The sequence below is a fragment of the Neovison vison genome, chromosome 10, assembly GCF_020171115.1.
Source record: "Neovison vison isolate M4711 chromosome 10, ASM_NN_V1, whole genome shotgun sequence".
Classification (NCBI taxonomy): Eukaryota; Metazoa; Chordata; class Mammalia; order Carnivora; family Mustelidae; genus Neogale; species Neogale vison.
This window is the reverse complement of record NC_058100.1, coordinates 12,111,694-12,123,536: the sequence shown is the minus strand read 5'-3', so window position 1 is coordinate 12,123,536 and position 11,843 is coordinate 12,111,694. Positions and strand designations below refer to the sequence as shown.

Sequence of the window (11,843 nt, the reverse complement as noted above, 5' to 3'; positions counted from 1 at the left end):
TCTTCCACCTTCTCAGACCTATCTTGAAACTCCTCTGATTAAAATACTGCTTCCTCAACAATGGGTTCAATACAGGACAGACGCTTCTCCAATGCTAATGTAAGTCGATTATAGATCCAAATTAGAGTCTAATAAATTTATTTGAAATTGGTAATATGGATCAGAGTCAGAAAAGGAAATAAGGGAAACTCTAAGCTCCCCAAGACACATTTAAAGGCAGCAATGTTTCCCTACACATATGCTTTTCCATCAAGTCACTTGTTGGCAACTGTAATAAATACTTCAAAATATGCCTAGTGAAAGAAAAGTCAATCTAGCTTATTATTTTTTTTTTTTGGCAGGAATGAATACTCTGTGTCATATAGTCTTCTATCTCAGGAATACCCATGTTCTCCTGGTAAATGCTATACTTATAAGTGTGATCCTATAAAAAAAAAAAAACAAAGGAAAAGTGAGCCATTATGCAATAAATGAGAACAGTCCCAATGGACTGATTCTGCAAGACAAGATACATGTATTGTGTTGTACCTTAGAAAGTGGAAATATTCCCATACTTCCAAGTGGAAAAAAAAGGTATTTTATGCATTAAACATCTGAAGCACCCTGCAGCTATAATTCATTTCACAGTGGAAAGTAAACATTAGTTCTCCCTCCATCTCACAAAATGAAGAGGTAGTCAACGGATTTTCTTCCTGTCTTCCCCTAATAAACTCCACTTCCTCTAATGTTCTGAGAATTTTTTTACTCTAATAGACGTTCACTTTTCATTTATTCAAAAAAAAAATTCAAAGAAAAAAAATTCCGCAGTGATAGGACTATCCAACTTTCCTTTTTTTGGTGATCTTCTAGTGGAATGAAAAAAAAAATAGTTATCACGATTCTTAAGCTTTTTCGGTGTACGTGGCTATGAGCTCACCTGAGAGTCAGCTACAAGTTACATGAATCATGTGGTACCTTAGAAAGTGGAAATAAAACAGGAACTGCTTTGAATCCCGTGTCCACAGCCATGGAGTCCCAGCCTTCAATGTCCCTGACACAGATAACGAGCACGGTTTGCTTCTTAAAATAAATGTTCAAACTAAAACAGTGAGTTTGTGGAAGAGCAGCCTGAGACACCGGGGACAACGTAAAGTTCTCAGTCACATAGAAATTAACAGATACATGCAATTAACATCCCAAACAACCAGCCCCTCGCTGAACACAGAGCGAGCACCCCGCACATTTGATACAGCCCACACAGGTCTTTCCACCAGCCAGAACGCCTCGTCTATACAGTCTGTTTATGTGGGGACCAGATTAAAAATGTGTGCTGTTGACATAATGTTGGTCCTCCTGAGTTTTGCTAAGAGCCTGTCCATGGTCACTCAGACAGTTGTCCGAAGATACTTCGATAACCACTTCTGTTGTTTCTTGCCTAGCGAAGCTATCACTCGGGGTTGTGTCAAGAGTGGGACAGCCATTGTGTTCCGCGCAGCCGTTGACGTGGGCCAGGGGTAGGGCCCCTGGAGGGCAGCACAGCTGCTTCTCACAGACTTTAGAGATGCAGGGGGAGCTGCAGAGCAACAGCAGGTCCTTCTGTTCCACGGGGTCCTTCAAGTCCACCTGCTCAAACTGGATGGTCACATTGTGGATACCCGCACTGTGAAAGATCTCTCGAATTTTCCTACTGGCGTCCTGATAGCCCCTGTCCTTCTGATACTTGATGTGCAGTGTGGCAATGATCTTTCCACTTATAAGTTCCCAGATGTGCACTTCATGTATGCTGCTAATCCCCGGCACAGCTGAGAGCTGGCTCACTACAACAAGGAAGAGCAGACAGTTAGCGGGGGCTACTGGAAACAAGGTACCTCTACGGGAGGGACACAGTCCCTGAAGGCATTCTCACCAAAATGATGTATTTATAACAATGGGAAGAAAAAGAGCTGTATCTATATGGGTACTTTTTTTTTTTTTAAGATTTTACTTATTTATTTGACATAGAGAGATCACAAGTAGGCAGAGGCAAGCAGAGAGAGAGGGGGAGGCAGGCTCCCTGCAGAGCAGAGAGCATGATGCGGGGCTCGATCCCAGGACCCTGAGATCGTGACCTGAGCTGAAGGCAGAGGCTTTAACCCACTGAGCCACCCAGGTGCCCCAATATATGGGTACATTTTCCCATAATCTTCTCCATCCTCTCTGAGTCCCTATACATCCATCATGAACCCATAAAAGGCAATTAAAGAAAGGAAGTTTAACAACATACCAAAAAATTCCCAGGGTTGGTGAGTCTACAAGGGAACAGATACCCTGATGGGCTGTACTGGAGTATGAAATAGGGTGTCTTTTTGAAAGAGGAGAACTTGGCAATATGGATGGAAAACTTTTACCAGCACATCTAGTACTCAGAATTTAACCTATAGGGAAACACCCAAACATTCATTTATAAAAATGGTTTGGGCAGTGTTTTTTGTATTAATGAAAAAATGGAAATAAGGAAATAGTTAAATCTATTATATATAAAAAGAATATGATTACAGCCATTAACAAGTAAGTTGCATATTTAAGATATGAGGAGATGTATATAAGATATCTTTAAGTGAAAAAATCAAATAGTTTTACTATATATACAGCACAATCTTTTTCTTTTTTTTTTAAGCAAAATCTTTTTCTTTTTTTTTTTAAGCAAACATCAGTGTATATACACACACAAAAATTTTATGCAGCTAAAGGCTTGTTTCATTGAATGATTCAAAAATATTAAAAGAGGGGGCGCCTGGGTGGCTCAGTGGGTTAAGGCCTCTGCCTTCAGCTCAGGTCATGATCTCAGGGTCCTGGGATGGAGCCCCGAGTCCGGCTCTCTGCTCAGCAGGGGGCCTGCTTCCCCCTCTCTCTCTGCCTACTTGTGATCTCTGTCTGTCAAAATGAATAAATAAAATCTTTTTAAAAATATTAAAAGAGGTAATTTCTGGGTAACAAGATTATGAGACTTCTATTTTTTTATTTAAGTCTTCTATTTTTTCCCGAACAAGCATGTCTTTAGAGAGATGATGTGGAATAGTGATTAGGAGCAAAGACCCTGTAAGCTAGCCAGAGTCTGAATCCCAGTTTCGGCACGACTTTGGGTAATTTAGCTAGCCCCCAGGCCCTCAGTGTCCTTATCTGTAAGTCGGGAATAATAACGATAGTACCCCACAGGTTTACTTGCAGAATTAAAATGAGTGACTATAAGTAAAGCACTTAGAACGTCGCCAGCATATAGTATAATAGTCTCATAGAAGGGTTGCTTCTGTTCTTACCATCTATTTTTAAAATGTTTTTAAATATAGATAACTTGGTTAAAAGGCAATATAAGCCATTATCTATCACAAATTGCTTTGATATGTTTATCTTGTTTCTTCAACTGGAAAACAAGTTCCTGGAAGAGAGAGACAATGCTGCGTGTCTGCTCCTAGGTTTCTCCTTCCCCACCACCCTCCTCCTCTGCCTGCCGGACTGGGTAGAGAGCAGGTTGCAGGAAATGAAGGATGGCTGTTGGGACTCGGCACGGTAAAGCAGTTGGAGAGCTGACCACCTAAGTGGCCCTGAGACTATAAAGCAGTGCTGCCCAAGAGGAGGCTCCAAAAGGCAAAAAGAACATTCAGGGGGAAAGACTAGGAGAAGCACGGGCTGTTGGCAATGGCCCGAGAAGGGTCCCAATGCATGCTCCTAAACAGGACGCTGGCCAGGCTCGGACCAACAGTGACCATCATAAATCACGCCCTCCCAGGGGAAGGCCTAGCCATGGCCATACGATGGATTAAGACCCGTTCAAAGCTCCTGTCAGGGATCTGTCATAAAGTTAAGGTCTTCGAACTTTGAGCCCCACAGTGGGCCAGGCTCTACGTCATGGTAGAAACACTAGAAATAAAGAAGCACATTCAGCTTCTCACCAGCATTTGGATTGTCCCCAGTTAGCAACTCAGCCAAGCCTCTACCCTACGGATGCTCAGAGGCACTCAACTAAGGTGGGAGATTGACCTTCTCTTTGAGCCCAGCAAAGAGGTTTCATTACCGAAGGAGGCCATGAATGATCTGAATTTAAAACACGGTCCTGTTTTAATTTCATGTTTAAATGTAAACAGGGTGTCACAAGAGACACGGTGACTTACATGCCCATATAAAACCAGCTCACTAGAAAGCAGGATCCCAAATGCAAATGAATGATTCCTATTTTCAGAATAAGGAGACTAAAAATCAAGTTCTTGGCAGGGTAACTTACTGGACTTAAAATCAATCTCTGACGTGAAGGTAGGACCCAAGGAGCAGGTTCTGCCCAACACTCTATTCTCAAAAATCTGTGGCCGAGTCAGAGAGTCATGGGTTGCAAAGGACCTTGGTCCTTGGAGCTGTGAGTCATCTTACTAGGCTACCAAACATATGAGAGATGTCTCTGTGGCCAGGTGATTTACAGTATTTCAAGATACATAAATCAAACACTGCTGTGAAATAACACCAGCCCTTTGACCCCGGGGAGCATTAGGCATGCATGGCTCTAGATAAGGACCCCGTGACTCACTCAGCTCTTCCATGTTCAGGCCTTTGGGGACCATCTGCAGCAGAATGGCAGCAGTCTCCTTGATGAGCGGGAAGGCGGATGACAAAATGATAATGACCATGAAGACAGTCAGGCTGGGGTCGATGTAGCACTGCCAGTTACACGGGTCCTCAGGGGGCAGGGGACGCACATAGAATATGATGGCCGCGACCACCACGACCACTGACCCCAGGGCATCGCCCATCACATGCAAAAGCACACCTGTTGGGAAGGAAGAAAGACCTTTCAAGCACAGATCCACATTTGGGAGCCATGGGGCGCTCCGTGACCTGGGTTGCCAAGTCTAAGAAGACCAGTTGCTATTTGTTTTCTTTTTGGTTAGAAGAGCAGGATGGATTCAAATGGAAAAAAAGAAAAAGTCCGCTACTTTGCAGAAAACAAAACCCTAGGCCAGCATCCCAGGACCCAGAGAACGCATAATAGCCTAGGAAGATTTGGAGCTGCGGACCCCCATGGGGAAAGCGACTGTCTGTTCACGGTACCTCACCACGGCTGCCTGCCCCTCGTCAGAAGGCACCAAACTGCTAAACAGAGGTTGTGCAAATGGCTTCTTATTCGTTCAGACACGTGTCTGTGATTTAAATGGTTTTAAACATTTTGAAGAGGAGAAGAAACTAAGACTTATCAAGAGAGAGGTTCTTGGGGCATCCGGATGGCTCAAGTCCATTAAGCGTTTGACTTTGGCTCAGGTCATGATCCCAGAGTCCTGGGATGGAGCTCAGTGGGGTGCCTGCTTCTCCCCCTCCCTCTGTCTGCTGTTCCCCTGCTTGTGCTTGCTCTCTCTCTGTCAAATAAATAAACACAATCTTTAAAAAAAAAATGAGAGAGAGTGGTTCTTGTTATTCCTTGTCTTCCCTCTTCCTTGATCCATTTCCCTCCTTTCCTACATGCCTTTGCCTTTTCCTCACTTAGCCTCAGTCATTTAAACTGGATCTCGTTTGAAAGGTCCTTAAGAAGGGTCTCCGGGGGCGCCCGGGTGGCTCAGTCAGTTAAGCGTCTGCCTTCAGCTCAGGTCATGATCCTAGCATCCTTAGATCAAATCCCACATCGGGCTCCCTGCTCAGCGGAGAGTCTGCTTCTCCCTTTCCCTCTGTCTGCTGCTCTGCTTACTTGTGCTCTCTGTCAAATAAATAAATAATAAAAAGTCTTAAAAAAAAAAAAAAAGAGGGGAGTCAATTATTAAAAAAAAAAAAGAAGGGTCTCCAGCAACACTGCTGCTGAATTAAGAGCCATTTGTCAAAATAAAATTAAATTAAAATTGAAGAGATAATAACGTCACGATTATTTAACTAAGGGAACCAACCTTCAATGTTTTGATTATGATACAAAAAATATACCATCCTAACACAGAAGATCTGGGTGTCCAGTTGTATGCGACACACAGACTAAACTGGGATTTAGGAGAAAACTTTGTCAGAAGAATTCTTAAAAATATAAATACCAGGTTTTTTTTGTTTGGTTGGTTTGGTCTTTTTTTGTTTTTTTTTTTTTCTGCAGAAGACATCAGACCCCTGCTAGTCAGTCTGGTGCGTGGACTGGCAGCATCAGCAACCCCAGAAGCTGGTAAGAGATGCAGAATCTCGGGCCCCATGTCAGAGGCTATGGAATCCGAGTCTGCATTTTTAACAAGATCACAGGGGCCTGAAACTCACATGAAAGTTCCAGAACACTGCTCTAGAAGAAGGCGTATAGATTAAGAAAGGCTCGTTTTGTCTCTCCAGGGATCCCACAGATCCACTGGGTTGAATCCTAAATCCTCGTAACTCACTTGTGGCTACAACCAAACTGTCTCACTTGGAAGATGGTTTAATTGGGCGAATGCTTCTTTTTGGCAATACTTTAAGGATTCTGCGTAGCTGAGTAGCATCAGAGGTGAAACGGCATTCTGTAAACATACTAAATGCAATCTGTGGCAAACTTCCTCCCACCCCAAATAATACAGAAATACAAAGTATCTTCACTTTCCCTTCTGGCAGAGTGTTTAGTTGTTAGAATAGGATCCTGATTCAATAAACTTTCTAATTCTGTGCCCCCTTTCCCACACCCCACCTCTGGAAGAGCTTTTTACTCCCCAGTCCTTATTCTGAGCCACAAAGAGAAATTCCCAAGAGCTGGTCTATATACCTTGTTCCTCCAGGGAAACCTGAAGACCAAAGCTTGGACCCTCTCCAGGGAAGTACACGGTAGTACTATAAAAATACAAAAACCAAGTATTTCCTATTTGCACTAGACATCAGTTTCACCGCCTGAGACCGTTTTCATCCTCTGTTTCCTGCATGACAGCCTTGTTTCCCCCATTAGTCGCTAAGTGACGTGAAGACAAGGGCCGTGTTCTGCATTTCTTGTGTTTATATTTTAGCACCAGAAGCACACAATGCAGGCACTCAACGAAACAGTATTTTCTGGTTGGTCGCCCATAACTCCCATGACATAGAGTGACTTCTGTCTTTTACTTAATAATAATAATTGTATTGCCAGTTAACAAACATGCATCACATGTTGTAAGTGTGTCCCATGTCCTTACATATTAAGACTCTCTGAAGTGGTTACCCTCTCCATTTTACAAATGAGGGGACTGAGGCATGGAGTAGCTGAGTAACTTATCCAAGATCACAGAACCAGAAAGGGTTTGAGTGGGGATACAAGTCTGCATAGAAAACCACTGTGCACCCTGCCTCATAGACACACTAGATTCCCATTTCATGTTTTCCTCCTAAGAAATCTCCCTGCTAGCCCCTCCTAATTACATAAAATAACTTTCAAACTTCTTTTTCCCATAATCCACAGTAAGAATCCTATTTTGCCTCCTAGCACACCCAGAGACACGCCCTGAAACAAATGTGAAAAAACAAAGTCTATCCTAACACATGACTTATTACTATTTTCTTTTCTTTTTCATTCAATTCTGGTTAATTTTCTAAATGCTCATCATAGTCTACTAAACTGGTTTTATGAGTCAACCTATCATGGCCTTCAGTTTGAAAATCCTCCTAAAGCCTGATTCCTTCAAATTCCAGAGACTGGATATTATAGTGTGTTTTCTGGCCTCCCGTGCAAAGACGAAGAAGGCCTGGTCATCATCCTCCAGGGACCAGAGTCCACTGGCAGGATTCTCAGAAAAGGGCACCAGGAACCTCAGGATGGGGGGGAGGGGTAATTCCCTGTGACAGGCAATCTCAGGGACGGCATCTCAAGAGATGAGGCAATTGGGCAGGACTCTGAAGCAGGGACGGACCTCAACAGGCAGTGGGGTTCCAAGCAGACAGAGCTCAGAAAGGAAGTATTCCAGGCAGGAAGGTCAAGGGAGGCCGCAGGTGAGGATGTGCGCATCAGGCAGCAGGCGAGACAAGCACACTCAGTGTGAAGTCATAGACCCTGGGAGTCTCTGTGCACCATGGACCTTGAGGAAGTGAACCTCTCTGAACACCAGCACCGTCCTCTGTACAATGGGGAGGAGAATAGCGTCCGTCTCACTTCTCTCGGAGGCTAGTTCTGAAGAGTCTGTTGTAACAATGTCCGAAAGCCCACTGAGACGGAAGTGCATAGAAATGATTGCGCCGGTGATAATTGGCATGATTTGCGGACTGCGTCCTCTGCGCTCTTCTAACCCCTCATGCAACGCTCGCCACCCCACAGCGATGTTGTGGTGATCTCCACTAGGTCGGTAGGGAGACTCGAGCTCAAAAAGGTCAAGTGACTTGCCCAAGATCACGTAGCTGGTAAAAGGCAGAGGCTGACCTTGAACCAGATCTGCCTGGCTGGGCTCTTCTCGCCTCACTGTGAGTGTGCATTAGATGGGAATGGGGACAGGAGAGATGGCTTGGGTCTAGCAGAGGAGGTGGGACAGCAAAGGGGTGAAGAACAGGGCAGAAACGTCTAGAAAGGAGTGCTGACGTGGGAACAGCAAGCCCTTGACTGCCGGCAGTGTTAGGACCTTATTCCGGAAGTGGCAAAGATTTCTGAGCAGGTTCTGATGGGATCACATCTGTGATTCAGAAAGGTAAGTCAGGCAGCACTATCTGAGAGACGAAGATCAGCCCTTGGTAGACAGCTCAATGATCTGATTAGTCATCATTCTCACAAGGTAGAATTGCAATGACAGGACACCTCAACAGTTGGCCCTCACTTCCTGTCTTGAGATGTTTTTCAAAAAGCTCAGAAAAACTGGCAATTTGACATCAGCTGAAATTTGATGTGTCCCAGCCCTTGGAAAAGCCATCGGTGTTGTTGAATTTGCTGATAACCCGGAATACAGAACACCAGCCCTGGGCATTAACAAGTGGTTATGGAAGGATAAGAGAGCTTTCTTACTGGAAAAAAAAAAATTAGAAAGAAACATCTCATCAAAGGAGACTTATTTTCAAATGATGTCCAGATTGTGGTTTATCTATTTACACTTATCCTGAAATACAAAAAGTTAATTATCTTTCTGATCCTCTGTCACAACATTTTTTGATGTAGCGCATTTGATCCTATTAAATAAAATCATCCACCACAACTGGCGAGAATTTTAAAGGATTGTGCTTTCACTGCGCTTTGCAGAAGATGGACTGTGTTTCTCAGAAGGCATTTGTTTTATTCCACTGAAATGAGAAATGTATATCCAGTATGTATATCTAGAAATGATTTTTATTCACAAGAATCCCCGCCAGTCATTTGCTCCCCTGCAGATCTGGGGGAATAGTCCTGCTTTCTCAAACAGTGACTTAAAGGTCAAAAGTGTAACCACTCAGTGGACTGTCTACACTGGAGAAGCAAGCCATTCTGCATGGAGTGTACAGGCAGTGTGCAAGACTGGAAAGAGGTGGAAATGTGAAGGAGCCCAGCAGCCCAGCTCTGCTTCTGCGGTTGCCTGGGTGACTTGGGAAGTCACCAGACTCTCAGGACCCTGCTTCCTTATCTGCAAAACGAGGGGACGTGGAGTTCATTCCCACTAAGTCCTTGTCTGCTGTAACATTCTGTGCACCTTCTCTGAATCATGGATCCAAGATGAGGACACAAGACCTAAGGGGAAGCCAGCCTCCCATTTGGCCTGAAAGATGGAGAGGCTCCTGGAAGCCACAGCAGGGCCCGGAGCACTCAACTTCATTTACACAGTGGGGCTGAGCCCAGCAATTCTGCTCACTACCTGAGAGAAAACAGCTCCCACCTGGTGAGATTCTTACAAGGGCAAGTGACTTGTGCCCACAGGGTGCCTGGCACAAAAGCACATTTTCCCTCTGCATTGCCCAAGAACTTGACATGCTTTATCTAACAGCGACCCCCTCAAGTAGATACTATTTAAAAGATGAGGGAATTGGAGGCTTAGAGGAGTCCAAAAACTTGCCCAAAGTCAGAGTCTTAAATGGTAGAGCCCAAACCTCAAACCCAGGCATCTTGAGCACAAATCCCAAACTTTTGCTGCTGCATTATTCACCTCTGTCAGAAGCTACAGAACACACTGGTCCACGGAGCTCAGGGCTGAGCCAGGTACAGCAAGGCTTTACCCCAGCATTGTTCCACCTAGGAGCTTTGATTTGAGACTAAAGATCGGCCAGATCATACAAGTTTCATGATCATGCTGCAGGTTCATATATCATGCTTCCTGAACAAGGTCACAATATCTACTGGTCCCACGATTAAGTCCTCTTAGCAAATTTTCGCTTACCTGTTCTCCTTCTCTGCAGCATGAGAATGAATAATTAACAAAATGTGCCTTGAAAAATTAAAGTGCTGTGGAAAAGCCTGTGATATATATACTCTATAGTATGTATTTGATATCAAAATGTGTATAGTATATATTATATATACATTTTTTTAACTGAACCCGAAGAAAGACAAAGGATAATGGTTTTTCAATACAGATTCTCTCTTTTCAAAAAAGATTCTCCAGCTAGCACTTTAGAAATTCTCCTATTGCAGTTCAATATTTAAAAAGTGACTCACAGAAATTTTTAGGAGCTCATGCATGATTGTTGTCATTGTTTTTTTCTTTCTGACTTTCCCTGTAGATGCATAGCAGGTATCACTTTGTAAAACAGATGGGAGGCTCTCAAAAATGAATATGTCTCCCAGATGATTACTTCTTCTTTATATTATTTCCATTTAAGCCCTATCACAGGCTTCCCCCAAATCATCTAAAAGTAAAGGGTTAAATAATCTTTGTTGAAATCCTCCAAGTTGAGATGGGGGGAATGACCCTTCTGGAATCACTTGGAAGCCAAGTCTCTGCCCAAGAAGTTGGAAGAGAGAAGTGCTGGATACAATGTTGGTATCTGGTGAGAAATGCACCTCCAAACTCCCTGGACTAACCTTTGCCCCGTGCTTGTGACCTTGAGCACATGGCAGGGAGAATGCTAGTAACGTGCCTTCCACGTGCCTCACCAGAACCCTCCGCTTTGGGACAGGAAGTAGAGATTCAAGAGAGCCAAGAGACCCACCCCAGCTGCAGAGTCCTGGCAGAAAGAAGTGAGGCGTGAGGGTCAATCAGCAGTGCCACGATGGACAGACAGCAGCCAGCAACTCTCTTCTCCCTTCATCAGAATTACATTCAATTAAAATAGACCTCATTTGCATTAGCCATACCCACGAGTGGGGAAAATCAGGTAAAGTAATAACACGTAGCTCCTGATCTGCGAGTGTCTGGAGCAGGCAGCGTGAGCCCGGCTGTAAGCGGAGCAAGGATAAATCATTAGCAGCTCGTGTGTCACTCCGAATCAATGCAGCCATTAGGCAAGAGGCTAGGGTCATAGTCTATTGGTGCAACTGGCCTACTTTCTAACACAACTTTTTAAAGGCAAACAGAAATGCAGAGTACAGCACAGCCCATATGCATTACAGACAAGAGTCTCAAATCCACCCGAAGTCAATCCTACCTCTGATATTCAGGGCTTCAGATTTTTTCTCCTTTTTCACAGTCTCTTCTGGTTCATTCTGGGTGTTCAGAGAATCACCTGCATTCAAAGAAGAAACCTTGTGTTGTGTATAAGTTCTACAAACAAAAAGAACCAATGGACTCAAAAAAAGGTTTTGTTATCTTAAACTCCTACCGGCTCAGCAGAAGCCCCTACCTCTCCACACACACAATCCAGAATAGTACATTGAGGCCTTGACATAAGCCTTGTGACCCACCTCTGGATTTCATTCACACTTCCATTTAAGTTTAAAAAACAGAGGCAAGTGGAATCCCACCCCCATCTCCAAACCCACAACTCCCAGGAGGATAGAAGGGTGGGCGAGGCGGAAAGGAGAAAACAAAGTTCAGACCGTACCTCATGAAGGGGCGTAGATA

The 11,843-nt window shown here is 44.0% G+C and overlaps 1 protein-coding gene across 2 annotated transcripts in view; it reads right to left on the bottom strand.

The window, feature by feature from the left end:
• Positions 1–814: 814 nt before the first annotated feature.
• Positions 815–11,843, bottom strand: part of SLC30A10 (solute carrier family 30 member 10) — a 37,041-nt gene continuing 26,012 nt past the window's right edge. For both annotated transcript variants that reach the window (XM_044266260.1, XM_044266259.1), the window contains exons 2-4: positions 11,428–11,505; positions 4,535–4,774; positions 815–1,796 (exon numbers count right to left, since the gene is read on the bottom strand). In XM_044266260.1, the coding sequence (XP_044122195.1) occupies positions 1,297–1,796; positions 4,535–4,774; positions 11,428–11,505 (818 nt within the window). In that variant the 3' untranslated portion in view covers positions 815–1,296. The remainder of the gene's footprint in view (positions 1,797–4,534; positions 4,775–11,427; positions 11,506–11,843) is intronic.